Source organism: Sinocyclocheilus rhinocerous, unplaced genomic scaffold (assembly GCF_001515625.1).
Source record: "Sinocyclocheilus rhinocerous isolate Xijiao unplaced genomic scaffold, SAMN03320098_v1.1 scaffold1024, whole genome shotgun sequence".
Lineage (NCBI taxonomy): Eukaryota > Metazoa > Chordata > Actinopteri > Cypriniformes > Cyprinidae > Sinocyclocheilus > Sinocyclocheilus rhinocerous.
The window spans coordinates 302,773-323,031 of NW_015655417.1; the positions used below are offsets into that span (position 1 = coordinate 302,773).

The following is a 20,259-nucleotide window of genomic DNA, read 5'->3' on the forward strand; positions in this document are numbered from 1 at the left end:
TTATGAAGGTATTTGAGCCTGATTTCCTCCTTTAGCTTTCTGTTTTTAAACCACTGCCATCTCTACATCTTACTAATTTGTTTATCTGTCTTCTGTCTAATCAAATAAAAACTTATTTCAAAAGAATTTCTGTCTTTAATCAAGATGATGTCAGAACTGCTGTGGCCATTAAAACACGTTCTCCTAAGCAGTTTAATGTAAGGCACAACTATAAGTAAGCCATTCATAGGCTGATTTCCCAGAAGAGTGTAAACACTGTGGCTCTAAACCATGGCTCTGTTTGAGCGATCTGACAGCAGTCAACTTCAGGCTTAACCAATGCTGTTGGTTTGTAGGAAACTGTTTTTGAACACAATGGCACAGGCATGACATGGTGTATTATTTTAGTAAATAATCATGACTTTCATTAATAATCAAGACTCAATGAATCTATCAATTTGTGATTTGTAACATTTTCCCACCCATTTGTCGAAATGTATTAATGCTAAATGCATGAGAAAATAATAATAAAACAAAATCCAATCGATATTGAATCAGCAGCTAGATACTTAATCAGGAGGTCTATGGCCTGACTAAAAATGACACAAAAAAGTGGATTCAAAGAAAAAAAAACTGCATAACCAATTCCAAAATGCATTGCAACAAGCTCAGAGAATGGATTACTGACAAAGTGTTATAATTGTGGTTTATAAACTGTTTTCCGTTCCATACTGACAAGTACTGATAAAAAGTTTCATCCATCCATTCATCTTTCAAACCGCTTGTCCTATGTGGGTCTAGCTTAAAATGTTTCAGTATAATTAAAATTGATAATTTTACCCAATATTTCTGTATTTTTATTTTTACTCTACTCTACTGTTATTTTAAAGCTACTGTTAATTTAGCAGCATTCATTCTAATGGCAAACTATGGAAACTAAAAGTAGAGTCTCTCGCACAGTGTTGTTGCCTATGTTGGGCTTTCCAGTTTGATCACTTGTAAGGTTTCCTACAATGCAGCTCTCTAAGTTTTGAAGGGGGCTTTAATTCCAGATTTATTGCCATGTGATTATTTGTAATTAAATATCCAGTTGTGTGTGTTTCGCATTTTAAAGGCTATTGAAAGACACTACCTCCATTCAGAGGACAATCATCCTCTGGCCTTACCATCCACAACTCATAATTTCCATTCCAATCTCCTGCACAAGATGATCTAGAGCTTTATTTTAAGAGCACATAAATGCTAAATAGTTTCAGAAAGCCACAAAAATTAAGGCCAATCACAATGCCAGTTTACTTAACTGCTGCCATCCAGCCTTCCTATTGAGCATTAAACCAAGGCTGTTAAAATCTGGCTCCAAGCTCACAGTGATTCTCAGTGGCATTAGACATCAAATTCAACAGAACATGACTTACAAACATAAAAATAGTTTGGGCTCAGGATTTGTAAGCTGACAAACTGATGTTCTGCAAAACTACACTGAGGTTCTGTTTAAAATAATTCGGCTGTGCCCTGAAAATATTTAGATTTTTAAAGTACACATTTTAAAATATTACTTGCCAACAAAATATTCTGAATGAACTCTAAACAAACTCAAGACTGATGTACAACTACATGACGTATCATGCCCTGCAATACTACACCACCCACAAGTGTCAAACCACCAACCTAAAGTGGCGTGAACCATTTGATTTCATCCCACATGATGTAACTTAGATCCCTTTACAATGACAAACCACTGCTGACACATGAACTGTAACCCATTCATTGTGTAAGTCTAGCAAACAGAACATCTGTAAACTGATTTTTCCCACAGCACATAGGCATTCAGATTCTTTTTATACTCATACATAACATTATTCAATATGCACATTTAGATGTACTTAAGCAGAAAGTTGTGCTTTAACATGATTTGTTCTTATTCAGTTAAAGTAGACAGGGGTTGCAGCATGTTAGAAGCAGTTAGACTGTGGCACATGGCCAGAGCTGAGCAGAGTGCGGTTCCTCTGAGGCCTCGACGCAGCCTCCAGACCTCCAGAACAAGAGCCGCATTCAGGCCTCCTGAGTTCCCAGAGGACAGGCCTGCAGGCCCAACCGACTTTTGTAAATTAAAGAGTTCTGTCTTCAGACCACAATACTGTTTCCTCTACCATTATACATCTCGTGTCCCCAAAGTAAGCAAATGTTCTGGAGGACGAATTAAACAGGGAATCATTTTTGTCTTTTTTTGTCATTTGCTGTCTTTTGAAACCCGTAAGACTTTCTGTCTTTTGTGGGTCACAAAGGAGAATATCCAATCTGCTCAGAAGACTTGGAATATAGTGCAATATAGAGTCGTATCATGATTTTTGCTTTTTAGAGCTTAACAGGCCATGAATACCATCAACTCGCATGGAAGACATCAGCTCGGACATTCTACTAAACTCCTCATTTTCCACAGATTAAATCATACAAGTTCAAAACAACATGAGGACATAATTTTAATATTTGAGTGAACTATCCCTTTAAGAAAGGTTTGCAGATGGAACAAGTTGCTTCTTAAACCCTCCAATCTTTAAAACGGACTTAAACTGATTTTAAATGCTTTTGTTCTCAGTGATTGTTTGAAAGAGACGGTTAGTGTGTTCAGGTTCAGAGACAGAAATTACAGAAGGTACCTGTCTTTCATCTGTCTTCGGTCAGGTTATCAATAATGCAAAGTTAGAGTGTGTTGAACAAAGTCTGAGACAATTTACAGCCTATAGATTAATTATTTGTTCATCATGCACTAAAATGTTTAATAGAATGAAACTGTATACAATGTTTATAACAAAACAAACAAGAATGCATTTATATAATCCATTTATATAATGCATTCATATTAGTGTATATACATTACCGTTTAAAAGTCTGGGGTCAGTGTTTTTTTTTTAAGAAATTCATACTTTTATTCAGCAAGGATGCATCAAATTGATCAAAAATGAAAATAAAGACAATATTTTTACTGTTAATTTGAACTTTCCACTCATCAAAGAATCCTGAAAAAGTATCATGGTTTCCACAAAAATATTAAGCAGCACAACTGTTTTCAACATTGATAACACAAAGATAAAGACTGGAGTAATGGCAGCTGAAATTTCAGCTTTACCATCACAGGAATACACTACACTTTATAAAATATAAAATGCTATTTTAAAACTGCTATTTTAAATATTCTAATTATTGTAATAATATTTCAGAATATTACAGTATTTACTGCATTTTTGATCAAATAAATGCAGCCTTGGTGAGCATAATACACTTCTTTCAAAAACTGTAAAATAAATAAATAAATATATATCTTACTTTCTGACCCCAAACTTCTTCAAACTTGTTCACAGAATTTTACTGTTGATAAATGAACCTTGCAAAACTTCACAGATTTGTTGGTAATTAATTAGTTCCTAAAATGCAGCACCTTAATGTTGAAATCCAGGGCTAAAACTGCAGCCTGTTCTAAAGATCTCAAATGCAAACAAATAGAGGTTTACCTTCACATAAACTGCACAGCGGGCTCATTTTCCAGCCCACAAGTAGCCTCCTCTTCCACCACAAAATATTTCAGTACTACCACAAAGTTACAACTTGTCAAAAAAAAAATTTCTATATCTAACTTCACAGTTTTGGTTTCTTTGATTACAGTTACTTCATAGGCTACTAGTTATAGGCTAAAACTAATAAAAAAGGTGACAATTACAGCGGGACATTACAATGCTACTCTGAAGATGTGAAAAATACAACTCCACTAATGAGAGCTATTTTCTAATAATCCATAATGAAAACTGTTCTATGATCTATGAGTTTCATCGATGGAGACAGTGATCGACAGTCTCTATTACAGGACTACCCTCTGCAGGTTATGTGATCCAGAGCTATGTATAATGAGCGTGACCATTCATAGTAATTATCAGCCACATTCCCAAAAGTTGACTGTACCAAAACAGTATGAGTTGGTCATAAAAGGTAATATCACAGCCACTCGCAGAAAGACTCTGTGTTTGAGCAATCAGAGTGAATCATATGGCTCATTGCTGTAACCCAGCAGGAGAGCTGGTGTTGTGGGGGTGGGCTGGACTCGCTGTCTGAAACCTGAACTTGAGCACATTCTGTGATTGTTTGAATGCCAGGTGAGGGCAGCTGTTAGCTGGGACCCATGTGCATTAGACAGAAAGCAGTATGAGAACGTGTACAGAGATCTGAAGTCAGGTTTGGTGACATTAAACAGCTTTAGCTGCACTGCAAACAAATCTCTTAATCAGTTTTTTTTTCTTTCTCTTAATCATTTTTGTCTTGTTTTTGAGTAAAGAGATCTAAACATCCTTAAAACAAGATAAGAATTTGAAAGATAAACTGCATAAATATTTGTTTTTTACAGAATATAACTTGAATAAAGTTTTTTTTCTTAGCAAACTGGCAATTTAATAAGAATACAGTTAATGATAATATTTAATTCTGGAAAATCCTCCACACAGAGCTCATATGATGATATCCAAAACCCCAACGATATCTGATTTCCTTGATCACCATGTCATTAACACTTGCTTTAAATCTTACAGTGCAGTTTAAATATAACCATTAGTTTTAAACATACTCCTTATTTTAAAATTAAAAACTTCTGCCATGCTTGAAATATTATAAATTGTGCCATATCGACTGGAGGAATACGAATACGAAAAATACATACATTTTTTTGGAAATGACTAAGCTGCAAGGAATCAAACATTAAGAAATCCAGCTGCAAAAGAAATTGTGGAGACTCTGCTCTCACTGGTCACTTACAGAGTTCAATTCCATCTACTATCAAGAGTTTAAAGTCACAATTATCTTGATCTGTTCTCTCTCTCACTCAGTCATATGCACTCACTCCCTCTGAAGCAGTTTTATGCTCTTTCTGGGAAATGAAAGTATTACATTAATGGTCAAGACTTTTGCGAAGTGATGAGCACCATGCCTTTACAAAAACTTTAAGACTGAAAAGCTATAGCAAAGTTTATAAAGTCTGCTCACTTACTGTGTTTAGATAAAACACGCTCTTGACAGAAGTACAGCAAGTGACCCTTAAAGGGATAGTTAACCCAAAAATGAAAATTAGCCCATTATTTACTCACCCTCAAGCCATCCTAGACGTATATGACTTCCTTCTTTCAGATGAATCCAATCGGAGTTATATTAAAAATTGTCTTTGATCTTCCAAGCTGTTTAATGGCAGTCAGCAGGTGTTGCAGTTCATTTTAAATATGGTTAGTTTTCTTACAAAAACGCATCGATTCGCTACAGGACTCCTTTGTTCACCCCCTGCAGCCGTGTGAGGCACTATTTATTATGGATGGATGCGCTTTATTTCACTTCTTTTGGACTGATGAACTGCAACACCCGCTGACTGCCATTAAACAGCTTGGAAGATCAAAAACAATTTTTAATATAACTCCGATTGGATTCATCTGAAAGAAGAAAGTTATATACACCTTGGATGCCTTGAGGGTGAGTAATTCATGGGCTAATTTTCATTTTTGGGTGAACTAACCCTTTAAAACATTATGTATGCTGTGTATGCCATACTGGAAGACATTAACATGTTATCTTTAACATGTGGAAGTGAAACTGACTCACAGCTCTTCACTTCACAAGATGTTAATCGATCGATTGGAATTGTGTTTTGGATTATTGTGATGTTTTTGTATCAGCTGCTTGTACTCTCATTCTGACGGCACCCATTCACTGCAGAGGATCCATTGGTGAACAAGTGATGTAATGCAAAATTTCTCCAAATCTGTTAAAATGAAGAAACAAACTCATCTTGGATGGCCTGAGGGTGAGTAAATTTTCAGCAAAGTTTAATTTTTGGGTCAACTATTCCTTTAATTTTTGTGCCACTAATGTCACCAAAAATAAATACTATTTTTAAACAGGTTTCCAGAATACTATGCCTGCCATTGGGTGGACAAAGAGATAGAGTGAATTCAACCTATGGATGGTTTACTAGTATCTAGTATAGATATTTAAACATAAAAATAACACTGAAAATGGTAACATAAAAATAACATAAAAATAATTTAATAAATGACATATCCTCATCAAGACATAATAATAGCAAAATAATGGGAAAGCAATTTGTTAATGCAATAATGACTTTTCCGCAAAACATGCCTAACTTCAGTTTATAGCAATAGTTTAACAAGAGTGCAGGGCTTTTTCCGCAAGCAGAGATCTGGATTCTGTCAGCCTAATCTCAACAATACTGCATTGCACAGACACATATTTATACAACACTGAGAGACACAGAATATCATACGCAGAAGCAGGTTTCTTCTTCTGTTATAAGGACAGATATTTAGAGGATTGATATGGATTGAACAAAAAAGCAATGCATATCCCAGGCATTATAAGCATTCGGATTATTCCTGGAAACAGAGTGGCAAAGTGCCACACTGGAGATGCTCTAGGTCTGAGCAGAGACAGAGAGCAGTATGAAGGGGAAATGACTCTCAGTCGTGCACAGTGATTGAACACTAATGGATGGTCAGCTGCTATCCATCACTCAAATAAACCAGGGCTCAGACCCAGAATGCCTCTCATCAACAACAAACACTGCAGAATCACTGTAGCACACACTGAATGCAAAGCATGCAGTAATTATCACTCATGACATGTGCTTCAGGCTCTTGGAATGATTCTTTCTGATTGGTTCTTGCACAAGGTTTGACTGTATGCTCATTCAGAAAAGGGAAAGTGACTTTAAGCCAGGAATCCAAGCACAAAAAGCTCAGACAGAGGGTGCGGTCATATCTGAAGTGGTCATTCCAATGCCGCAGTTTACTTTTCAGACTCACAGACTGTGCTCTAAAGATTTCCCCGAACAATCTGTTTGGAACAAACACATTATATTGAAGTTGTAAATCATTATCACAACATATTATTAAACCCAGACAAGGTTATCATGACCTATTGTGGAGTAAATTACATGGCTAATCACCAAAATTAATAAATATGGGGACATGAAACATCGATTGGAACTTAAATGATTATATAATCTTAATTGTATGTTATCATAAAGCTTCTGGTAATAAAAAGTAGTCCATTAAGATGCACAAAACAATTGACAAGAAGAATACTGCACCAATATTACAGTAATATTAATGCTAAAGTCCTCTGAAGTAATTTTCTCAACATTAAATAAGAGAGACGCAAGATGGCACCAGTTGGGTTGAATGAAGAAGAGATGCGAGTCCACAGAGTGATACAAGAGAGATGAAAGTAATGTCAGTTTCAGTTACCCGGATAAACGGACAATATACAGGGTTGCCATCAGGGACGTGCACAGACATTTTGTGGGGCAGGGGCTCAAGTGGAAAAAAGGGCACTTCTCTTATTTATTTATTTTTTCCTAAACAAAACATTAAATATATTAGGGGTGTGCAATATTGAAAAAAATATATCTCAATATTTTCTGGGATTTTATCGATAACGATAATTAGATGATATTTTACTGAGTGCGAAAAGATAGATTAAATGTGAAATTAAAACTCCCAGTAGGTGAGAGCAAGTCACTGTTAATAAGTGAGTCATTGCAACTGAACCAAATCAATTAAACGGTTGATTCATTCAGGAACAAAACAGCGTCATGTTGCTCAGAGACGCAAATTGGAATTATAGTTGTTGGTGAAATACAGCAAAAACAGTCACTATTGTGTCTAAAACGTAAGTGTCTTAATATTAAATTCTTGTTTATTGAACTGTATGAAATCAATACCACATTTGTAATCATGCTGCTTTTTGGTGGAAAAACGTCAGTCTTCGCGTGATACTGATTAACTATATGAAATTATATAAATGCCCCCATATCTATATAAATGCCCCCATATCTTACATTTTGTGATCATACTAAATGCATTTTAATAAACTGAATCATGCAGTGAAAGAACGCGCACTGGTCTAAACTACTAGACTTCCTGCCTTAGCTAAACTTTAGCTAACTTACATGGTAGCTCTCTCATGAGTCATAGATGTAAGCAAGACAAATTAACTATAATTGACTTTTGTCTTTTGGATAATTAGCTGTAAATTTGAGGCACAGGTAGCTTAGCCTTTCGTTTATCACCACTCACCTCCACACCAAGACAAACACAACTGGAAAGGGAGGGAGGGCATCACTTATATATATAATATATAATATATATAAATAAATAAATAAAATATAAATAATATATATAATTTATATATTATATATATATATATGAAAAAAAGGGCACTTTCTCTCGAGGAAGAAAAAGGGCAGGTGCTCAAGCCCCCTTTGATGTCTATGTGTGCACGTGCCTGGTTGCCATGGGTGAAGGTGAAGACCAGAATCAAGATCAGAATCAAGTATCTTTTGAACTTTCTATTCATCAAAAAATCCTTAAAATTGTTTCACAGCTTTCCAAAAAAATTAAATAAAATTAAGCAGCACAACTGTTTTCAACATTGATTAAAATAAGAAATGTTTTTTTGTGTTCTTAGTGTAGATTCTGTTTCACCATTTCAAATGGTGTCCAGAAAGGCACTTTCTTTATTTAAAATGATCTAAAATGTTGAGATCCAAGTGTTGTAAGTCTTTCAGTGATTCAGAGAGGTTCTTCAAACCATGCACATAAAAGTGGCTCCACTCACAGAAGCTTTGTTCACAGCGTGCTCTTCACACAGGCCATGTTCAAACCCACAAAATCTGACACAGTAAAACAAGACAGCTGCACAACACTAGCAAACATAAACCACATACGAGTAGAGAACATGTTCATACAAAGTAGTCATTAATCTCTTTAGAAATGTGACCGTGGGAAAGGAGAACAATTTGGCTAAAAAAAAAAAAACACTCACAAAGGCTGCATTAATTGTTGCCTAAAAAACATCTCTGAATATATATACTATTTTATCTCATGCATTATCTTTTTAATCTGCTCAATGATGGATTCAGCCAACTTGGAGTAGTAACTCTAAAACAGTCCTAACTATGGGCTAGACATCATGAATAGCAATCCATAACAGGCTTTGATTACCTAATTCTTTAATCAAATTTGCTGTGCATTTAGAATTACTAGGAACAGTTCTGGATAATATTACACAGATAAGATTCACCAAAACAGACCAAATCCATTTATGTTAGACTTCTGATCTATATTGGCCCTTGTTTCTTTTGGAAAAGCAGGTAATGTAAGCAGTTATGAAAGTCCTGAACTGAAAGAAGTGTTTTAGTGCACTCCAGAGTATATTTTCTCCCATTTTTTTCTATACTGTATAAAGCAATTAATGAATTAATTTATATAATATAAAATATTCAAATATAAATTCTTTAAAAAAAAAGCAAAGGTTTTTGATATATACTCAGAAAGACACTAAAACCCTAACTTCTGTACGCGGTCAAATAAAGCACAGTCAGAAATGATCAGAGCAGTTTGTGACTCATATTCTCAGAAAGAAAGAAGGATGTACTGAGCTACAACAGATCGAGTCAGAACTCCAAAGGTGTTCAAGAAAAGAGAAGGAGGAAAGCAGGGGGCTGAAACAGGAGGTCAGTACAATGAGGAAAGGCATGAATGTTGGTCAACAGAAGAGGGGATAATTACGCAAAAGAATAAGGAAATATGAAGAAACAGTGAGGAAGTTCAGCACAGATGTGGAGATTAAAGAGTGAATGGAAACAATGTCTGACTATGAACTCACACGTCAGATAACAGATGCTTCTGAACAAAGAAAATGCCATTGGTGGGGAAGCAGATCCTTCCTTGTCGATCCTCGTGTCTAATAATGTGCTAAAGTAGTAGGCCACTACATCATATATTCAAAATGATTACAAAACACATCTGCAAGTTATAATCCAGTGCTTCTTTAAAAATGAGATAATCTCGTGGTAAACAGTCTTAAAAACACTAACGTTATCTAACCACGGTCCCGTGGTCTGTGAAGAGAAAGATAAACCTGCTACTGTGTCCTCAACACAACTCCCTTCACTGTTCTGACTGAAGCTCCTCCAGTTATGAACATCTCCTGACAATGAACATTAAGCACACAGCAGGCTGCTTCGCTTACACATAATGCTACAATAATGTTGTTTTACCCACACTGAAAAACATGGTGTTGAAACAATTTTCACTAAATTTTGTAAAACGTACTCAAATAATCTTTGTTTTATTTACAATTCAAAAAATGTTTTTACAGTGTTTATAACACTGTTTGTGTCTTTGTCTACTAAATTAAAGTATATTTTTGAAAATTACAGAATTACGAAAGTGTTAGCTACAATGTTAAAAAATCAAAATTGAAAATAGTTCTTTTGAATTGAAATTGAAAGTAAATGTGACCCTGGACCACAAATCTGGAATCTGAGGGTGCAAAAAAATCTAAATATTGAGAAAATTGCCTTTAAAGTTGTCCAAATGAAGTTCTTAGCAATGCATATTACTAATCAAAAATTAAGTTTTGATATATTTACAGTAGGAAATTTACAAAATATCTTCAAGGAACATGATCTTTACTTAATATCCTAATGATTTTTGCATAAAATTAAAATCAATCATTTTGACCCATACAATGTATTTTTGGCTATTGCTACAAATATACCCCAGCGACTTAAGACTGGTTTTGTGCTCCAGGGTCACAAATAATAATAATAATAATTAATAATAATACATTTAAATATCATTAAATTCAAGTTAATTTAACTTTTAATAGCTATAATTACTGTTGAAGAAAATTACTTAGAAATGTTTAAATCAGCTATCTGAAAGCCCAATTCTTTTCGCTTTCTGTTTATGTTATTCTGCATGTGGGGTGTTGGCTTTTACGTTAAAATGTAGTTGAATACTTTCTTGCGATTTGTTTACAAACTTAACATTCATAAGAAATATACCGTAATAATCACTGAATTATCGTATAACCTTTTTTATGATCTGAAGTATAAGTGAATTTGCTTTAAAAATCATTAGAATTAATTACAATCATACTAAGTATTTGAATAGTTGAGCTTGTATCACCCCACATGCAGCCTTAACTGTGTTCATTTACATTTACATTTAGTCATTTAGCAGACGCTTTTATCCAAAGCGACTTACAAATGAGGACAGTGGAAGCAATCAAAATCAACAAAAGAAACAAATAGATAGAATACAAAAAGATTAGAAAAGCTAGTGTTTTTTAAAAGAAAGCAAGCAGTAAATGAACAGAGTGTAAGTCTAAAAGGGACACGTTTTTTTAAGAATAGAATTAGAATAGAGAGTGCTAGAGTTAGAGGATCGAAAAAAGATGGGAGATGTGTTTTTAGCCGATTCTTGAAGATTATTATTATATTATATTTAATACATTAAATATATACGTATATGATTAAATATATGATAATATATGATTTACACCACTTGACAAAAAAACTTTTTTGTCAAAAGAAATTAATACTTTTAATCAGCAAGGATGTGTTAAATTGATCAAAAATGGAAATAACAAAAATGGAAATATATATTGTTAAATTGATCAAAAATGACAGTAAAAACTTTTACATTTAAATCTTTGATGACCAGCTGACCTTCAAAGACCACATTGCAAAGCTGCTCGGACTGAGCCTTCACAATGGAAATGCATTACATGCATGTACAACGTTCTCATTAATTTCTCATGAATGAGGAAAGCATCTCCCACATTTTTGCACAAGAATGAACGAAACAGCTTACATCACACTATTCCTGGAATAAACTTTCCCGTCGACTTACCTGATACTGTCAGGCTCAATTGAAACTTTGACTTACTTTTGCACGTGAGGACGCTCAGTCCCGCGATCAAGAGCGCGATATAACGGAGGGTCATGTCTCCCTGATCCGAGATTTGATGCGAGGAGAGTGAGTGCGATGGAAAGCTGAAATCTCCTGTAGATCATCAGATCAGAGAGTGCAGACGTTTGCACTGAGCGCGCGTGAAGTGCGGATAGACGAATGGGCGGGACCTAGTGGGCTGAGCCCTGTACTCCACACGGTCTGCAAGCACCCAATGCACATCAAACAAGGTATTTAACTATAAAACTTAAGAACATTTTTAAAGCGAACATATCATTTTCATATCAGAATTATGCAGGTGTTTTGCTGGAAACTACGTACGCATGATGTTTGTGAACCCTGAAGAAATTTCTGCATACATTTCATAAACATCTGCCTGAAAGAATTTGCCCCATTCATTTTCAAACACTGCTTCAATTCAGAGATGCTGTCAGGCTTCCCTGCATAAACTGTTCTGTTGGGGTAAGGTCGAGTCTTTGAGTTTGCTATTTCAAAACAGTAAAAGGTTGGGTTGTTCTATTGCTGCTGGACTTTCTGCTGTGCGTCAGTTCAGGGACTGACAACCTTGACTTTCTCCTGTAGCTTCTTATTTAAAGTGAACAATACTGATACCTAATATTGGAGTTTTTTTTTTATTAGAATAGAGAGTGCTAGAGTTAGAGGATCGAAAAAAGATGGGAGATGTGTTTTTAGCCGATTCTTGAAGATTATTATTATATTATATTTAATACATTAAATATATACGTATATGATTAAATATATGATAATATATGATTTACACCACTTGACAAAAAAACTTTTTTGTCAAAAGAAATTAATACTTTTAATCAGCAAGGATGTGTTAAATTGATCAAAAATGGAAATATATATTGTTAAATTGATCAAAAATGACAGTAAAAACTTTTACATTTAAATCTTTGATGACCAGCTGACCTTCAAAGACCACATTGCAAAGCTGCTCGGACTGAGCCTTCACAATGGAAATGCATTACATGCATGTACAACGTTCTCATTAATTTCTCATGAATGAGGAAAGCATCTCCCACATTTTTGCACAAGAATGAACGAAACAGCTTACATCACACTATTCCTGGAATAAACTTTCCCGTCGACTTACCTGATACTGTCAGGCTCAATTGAAACTTTGACTTACTTTTGCACGTGAGGACGCTCAGTCCCGCGATCAAGAGCGCGATATAACGGAGGGTCATGTCTCCCTGATCCGAGATTTGATGCGAGGAGAGTGAGTGCGATGGAAAGCTGAAATCTCCTGTAGATCATCAGATCAGAGAGTGCAGACGTTTGCACTGAGCGCGCGTGAAGTGCGGATAGACGAATGGGCGGGACCTAGTGGGCTGAGCCCTGTACTCCACACGGTCTGCAAGCACCCAATGCACATCAAACAAGGTATTTAACTATAAAACTTAAGAACATTTTTAAAGCGAACATATCATTTTCATATCAGAATTATGCAGGTGTTTTGCTGGAAACTACGTACGCATGATGTTTGTGAACCCTGAAGAAATTTCTGCATACATTTCATAAACATCTGCCTGAAAGAATTTGCCCCATTCATTTTCAAACACTGCTTCAATTCAGAGATGCTGTCAGACTTCCCTGCATAAACTGTTCTGTTGGGGTAAGGTCGAGTCTTTGAGTTTGCTATTTCAAAACAGTAAAAGGTTGGGTTGTTCTATTGCTGCTGGACTTTCTGCTGTGCGTCAGTTCAGGGACTGACAACCTTGACTTTCTCCTGTAGCTTCTTATTTAAAGTGAACAATACTGATACCTAATATTGGAGTTTTTTTTTTCATCTATATACATTGGCCGATATTGGATATTGCTTGATTGGATATTTTATATACATTTTTATATTTAGATGACCTGACCCTTACTTTAAGTTAATTTTCAAAAACATAAATAATTTAATAACACTGCAAGGAATCTTTAGCAAATTGTAAAATGAATATACTTTTTTGTACTGTATAGTATAATGTTATGATGTTATGAATTTACTTGTAGCATTTGAGTCATTTTAGTTTTATTTTTTTATTATTTAAAACAAATGTATATAATAATGATATCAATATTTTAATATTCTTATTCATATATTTGATTGTATATGAATATTTAGCACATATTGGTCATAACATAAAATTATTGGCTTATATCGCCAATAATAACAACCCCCCAGAAATTCTCATTTAAGCCAAAAGGTTCTATTTATTAATTAATTGGTCCCACAAAATATACTTCCAACTTTTCTGGCTCATCCAAATCATCTTTATAATAGGAGCCATGTTTTTCTTGGAGAGCATTGGCTTCCTCCATGCTATTCTGTCATTTTTTTCAGTTAATCTGATGGTGGATTCAATTAAAACACAAACAATTAAAGCAAATCTTACTAGCTTTAGAATAATAAGAAATTGTTTAACATATGATCATGCTTTTTTGTTTTTAAATTCGATGATATTGTCACACATGGTATATGGATTAGCTATTTGGTCTCAGACAAATCAATCCATAATTAATCAGGTTAAATGTCTTTACAATAGAGCTTTGAACATTTTAGATAGAAAGCAAATAAGATACCATCATTGTCAGATCCTAAGTAAATACAAGATTTTGAGCTTTGCTCACTTTGTCTTTTTTCATTATGTAAAGTTTGTGTTTAAATGTTTAAATGGTCTTGCTCCTATGCCCTTATGTACATTTTTCGAGAGATTGCAGGGAAGCAGTAGATCCAATAGAGCGGCTTCTAGTGGAAACTGTAAAGTTATACATTGTAAAACATCATTTGCTCAGACTGTTCTCTCAGTGAAAGGTGTAAAATTTTGGAATTCATTGCCTGACTATTTAAAATCTACTGTAAATTATAATAATTTTAAGAAAGCCACGAAATCTTGGTTGATACATCAACAAACCTGTAGTCATGTTTAGTGTATTTATATTATAAATTTGTGTACTACTTGTTTATTGTAATTGTAATTTATAAAAGCCCTCCTAGGGACAAGTGTTGCAACTTAGCTTCGGCTACAAGCACTATGGTACATGCATGGGATGACTGTTGATTTTCATCTATGTTTATTGTATCTGTCCCTAACACATTAAATAAAATTAAAACCTTGCAAGAGAGGCCTGTAGATCCTTAGATCTTTCCCTTTTTCTATGTGGCCTCATAGAATATTCCGAATTTTGATTGAAAAAAAGTGTTAGGCTATATTTTTTCATAAGGGCCGACTCCATTTACTTCTGTAGATGAACTGATTACCCCAGATGTATCCATATATTTTCCCCAACAACGATATTTACTTCTGGATCATTTTGTTTGATAAATCAGTGAAATAATAAAATGATAATTTAACTGGGTTCTCTTTATTTAGTTAATGAAGACCTGATCACTATGCAGGTAAAATGTATGTAGTAATTGTAACGAATCAGCTCATGGGAAATATGAATAATTAATCATAACTAGTTATAATTAATTATGAATATTTTAGATCCGCTGTAGATATTTACTTGACCTCTCAGGGTCAACTGTCTTGTCAATTCTAAGAACGTTAATTTCCTGGTTAAGGGAAATAACTTTCTTACTGTACAATTCTACAAAAGCTTGTAGCATAAATCTAGAGTACAAAGTGTAGGGGTTCAAAAACTTCTATAGAAGTCAATATTGTGTATACTGTACACTGATGCTATAGCATCAGTGTACAGTATACACAATATTGACTGTTTTCTCTTGATAATAGATTTAGTTACTGCTGTTTGGCTGAGAGATATGGGGTTTTGTATGTCTCCTGAAGTATATGACGTATATTTTCTGACATGCAATCTAAGCGCATGAGCAATAGCTTGACCTGATGTTTATTCAGGAGACGGAGCCGGAAGTCTTAATCAGTGCCTTCTATATTTATCAACGGTCATTATAAATGCTATTGTTCTTGATAATGAGGCTTTTAGTTGGCTTTTTAAATAGTTTCTTAATTGACTTTATTTGAACTGTCTACCATTAGTGGATGATAAACAGATTCGGAGAGCCTGTAATCTGATCATCCATCCAATGATCTACTGCTGAGAACTAATTACAAGGAATATGTATTTGAAAATAGGCTGAAGATTTCCTGTGGGATTAAAGTCAAGAATAAATTTGACATGGTTTACTCCCTCACATGACCCACCAAGTCAAATCCTTTTTGAGATGCTCATTTTTAGTTTCAGACCTCAGTATAAAGTGAAGGCAGTATTTCGTCAAAGTAATAGGTGGCTGGCTGTAGTTTGTGAGTCTGATGTTGACAGCTATGCTCTGGAGACCTCAGGTATTGTTTGCACACCTGGAGGCGAGTGTGGCGTTGCTCTGCTGACTAAAAACAAGAGATGCCAATTCAGTTGGTCACATTTTACATCACTTTGTGATCTGTTGAGAGTTTTACAAATTAGTTTGGTTTAAATGTTATTCCTGTAATGCATTCTTTATTCCATAGTATAAGATAGAATAGAATAGAATAGAATAGAAAATGCTTACTTAAAAAATTATGAATGAAAATGTATTAAAACAATATCAAACCAAAGGCATTATTTCAAGAAAGCACAAACACGTTTTTCAAATAACAGTTCACAAAAAGAAGTTACAGTTTAAATAGAGTTAAATAGGAGGAAGCATTAAGGATGGACTTAAAACGACTTGATGATGTATTCATTTCTTAGAAACGCACAGCTTTTCGCTTCACAGGAAGGTAATTGATTGACTGGAGTTGTGTTTTGGATTACTGTTATGTTTTTATCAGCTGTTTGGACTCTCATTCTGACAGCACCCATTCACTACGATGTAATGCTACAATTCTCCATATCTGTTTGGATGAAGAAACAAACTCATCTACATTTTGGATGGCCTGAGGGTGAGTGTGACTGAAGTGCCATTCTGGGTTTGGAGTGTCACATGCTCCCATTTTATAAACATAACATCAATTGGGTTTAACATGCACAGAAAGAAATACCTATAATTGTGGTATTCACAAAATTAAAGAATTTTTAAAGTACTACCAATAAATTTTGTTGTAAAATGCCATATGAACATGTTTAAAGACAAGAAAAATACAAAATTTAGACAAGCATATGGGGTATACATGTCTCTCTTTTCAGCACATTAAAGGTGGATCATGTTAGTCAAGTTCTGCCTAACACAACATGTTGCTCTGCAATTAGCACCATTCACATGTCTAGGAGAAAAAGCAACACTGAATGAAGAGTTCAAGTCTTGTTCGGCCTGTTAGTCCTTTTTTATCAGCAAAAACCACAATACATAACAACTGATATGTTACCTTGAGCTGTAACTTACAATAGACAATCAGTTGTGAATTTACTGATGATAACCCACCATAATGATTAATATCTGTAAAGCCCACATATCATTGTCTTGCTTTCTTGAAGTAGTGGAAAGAACCATGCTATTCCTTCAACGACAGAAGTCATTCTTTCCATTCTGGACCCTGGGGAATGTTTTTTGGAGTTGTCTGCTTGTATGAGAGGGGCTATTGTCTGTTAAACACAAGGGTGGTGGCTGTGAACGTCTGAGGAGTGAAGGGGCTCAAGGGCAGGGAGCAGAAGACATTTAGAGTCCTATATGTGCACAAAAAGAGTCTTCACAAAAACAGGGTTTGTTTCAAGGAGACACTGACATCTATGGTCTTGATCATGGCATAAGGATGTTTCTGTGGTGATGGGAAGATATAAATAACAAGTTGGATGTAAAAATGTTTGACCTGGTCTTTTGGGAATACATACATATGTTTTATATTTTTTCAATGATTTATACTTTTAAAAAAAATTTATTTATCTATTAATATATATATATATTTAATTATATATATAATATATATTCTCTCTCTCTTTGGTAGGAGAACATGGTGGCCTGGAAAAAATGTTAGCTTTTGCGGCTTGAATATGTATATCTCATAATCTTTATAGCACAACTATGCAGAATTTCCATTGTTTGGGGCGATGAATCTGATACAGAAAGATCACGGCCTGGTAAAAATTATATAGATGGGAAGGCAAATTTTCACAGACCAAGACTATAAGCCCAAGGGATTGTCCAAATGAATATATCAATATTTTCTCTACCTCTTTCATTCTGCCTTCCTATCCTTCTTTTTAAGCTCGCTCAAGTGTTGAACTTGGTTGGAGCTCGAGGGTTGCTGTAGTATGTGAGGTCGTAGCCTAGGTTGTGACTAGACAGCACACCAGTGGTTTCTTCTGTTGAGAGTTTGTGTTTTCCCATAGAAGCTTCTGGATTACTGCACCAACAGTCTGTCTCTGACTGACTATTAATAGTTCTCCTCATATTGCTTTTGATAAACTTCCTGTGTCAGCACAGCACCAGCTGCAAATTAACCCCTTTATTTGATTCAGAATATGGGGACAATCATTATGTTCTGGGTCACTTGACCATAACTGGATTCAATCAAATTAATCAAAAATCACATACATGAAAAACAACAAAATCATCTGTTGAAAGGCAATACTTTATTTTGATAGTCCATTTTAGATATTCTACTTACTCGCTAAAACTAAGCTGGCCAGAGCCTGGTCAGTACACTGGTGGGAGACCATTTGTGAAAATGTCGCTTGATGCTGCAGCTAGTTTTAATCCAGCCAGCAGGGGGTGATCATTCCCCGGCTTGAATGGGTGCAAAACTCTTAGTGTAATGACGGGCGTGGACTTTAGACTGTGAAAATGAGCATCCTGCAGATGAGGCATTAAACTGGACTTCTGACATTCTGTTGTCATGAATTCCCCACCTCAGTTACAAATTTGACTTTGTTTTCTTTTTGAAGCTGGTAGCACATTCTGATGGCTGGTAAGCAGTTGTGAAAAACTAGCTTGCTGAATCAGAATCAGAATCAGAATCAGAAAGAGCTTTATTGCCAAGTATGCTTGCGCATACAAGGAATTTGTTTTAGTGACATAAGCTTCCAGTACACAGAGACAACAACACACAGTTTGGAAAAACTAGCTTGCTGAATCAGAATCAGAATCAGAATCAGAAAGAGCTTTATTGCCAAGTATGCTTGCGCATACAAGGAATTTGTTTTAGTGACATAAGCTTCCAGTACACAGAGACAACAACACACAGACAATAAAAAATAAGATGAGAATAAAAAATACACATACAGTATGTAAATATAAATATACAAAAATTGAAAAATAAATTAAAAAATAAATAAATTGTATGTACAGTTGTGCTAAAGATAATAGAATGGAATAGAATAGAATGAGATGCAGGGATGCACTAGGATGGCGGTGGTAACAAATATATATACGGTTATTGCACATTTTTATTTCATAATGTGGGGAACATTTATAATAATAAAGTGACGTGACATGTGAAAGTGACGTGGCCAAGTATGGTGACCCATACTCGGAATTAGTGCTCTGCATTTAACCCATCCAAAGTGCACACACACAGCAGTGAACACACACACACACACCGTGGACACACACCCGGAGCAGTGGGCAGCCATTTTTTTGCTGCGGCGCCCGGGGAGCAGTTGGGGAGGCTAAGTTCAAAAAGGGGATAACTTGGATGTGATTTTCTGAGCACTTTTCCTCACTCTGGATGTATACAGTTCTTGAAGGGTGGGCAGGGGAGCACCAATAATCCTTTCAGCAGTCCGAACCGTTCTCTGTAGTCTTCTGATATCTGATTTTGTAGATGAACCAAACCAGACAGTTATTGAAGTACTGCAGCCACAGTGCTGTCCATGATGGTAAGTGGGGGGAGTGCAGTGGGGTTCCTCCTGAAGTCCACGATCATCTCCACAGTTTTGAGGGTGTTCAGCTCCAAGTTGTTAAGACTGCACCAGACAGCCAGCTGCCCAACCTCTTGTCTGTAAGCAGACTCGTCGCCGTCCTGGATGAGACCGATTACTGTAGTGTCGTCAGCGAACTTCAGGAGCTTGACAGAGGGGTCTTTAGAGGTGCAGTCGTTGGTGTACAGGGAGAAGAGCAGTGGGAAGGGAACACATCCCTGAGGGGCACCAGTATTGGTGGAGCGGCTGTTTGACATGAATTTCTCCAGTCTCACTAGCTGTGGCCTATCTGTCAGAAAGCTGGTGATCCACTGACAGATAGAGCTAGGGACAGAGAGCTGGGTTAGTTTGGTCTGGAGGAGTGTTGGGATGATGGTGTTGAAAGCGGAGCTAAAGTCCACAAACAGGATCCTCACATAAGTCCCTGTTTTGTCCAGATGTTGCAGGATGAAGTGCAGTCCCATATTGACTGCATCATCCACGGACCTGTTTGCTCGGTAAGCAAACTGCAGGGGATCAAGTAAGGGTCCAGTAATGTCCCTTAAAGTGCCACAGTAAAGTGGAAGATGTAACACCAACATGTCAGAAAGAAAAAAAAATAAAACAGAATCATCTTTTCTATACCCACTGTGTGTGTGTGTGTGTGTGTGTGTGTGTGTGT

At 35.6% G+C, this 20,259-nt stretch overlaps 1 protein-coding gene across 5 annotated transcripts in view; it reads right to left on the minus strand.

The window, feature by feature from the left end:
• The window catches only part of LOC107718268 (cell surface glycoprotein MUC18-like), a 36,969-nt gene extending 25,040 nt beyond the window's left edge, over window positions 1-11,929 (minus strand). For all 5 annotated transcript variants that reach the window (XM_016525266.1, XM_016525268.1, XM_016525267.1 and 2 more), the window contains exon 1: window positions 11,766-11,929. In XM_016525266.1, coding sequence (XP_016380752.1) covers window positions 11,766-11,823 — 58 coding nt within the window. In that variant the 5' untranslated portion in view covers window positions 11,824-11,929. The remainder of the gene's footprint in view (window positions 1-11,765) is intronic.
• Window positions 11,930-20,259: the final 8,330 nt, after the last annotated feature.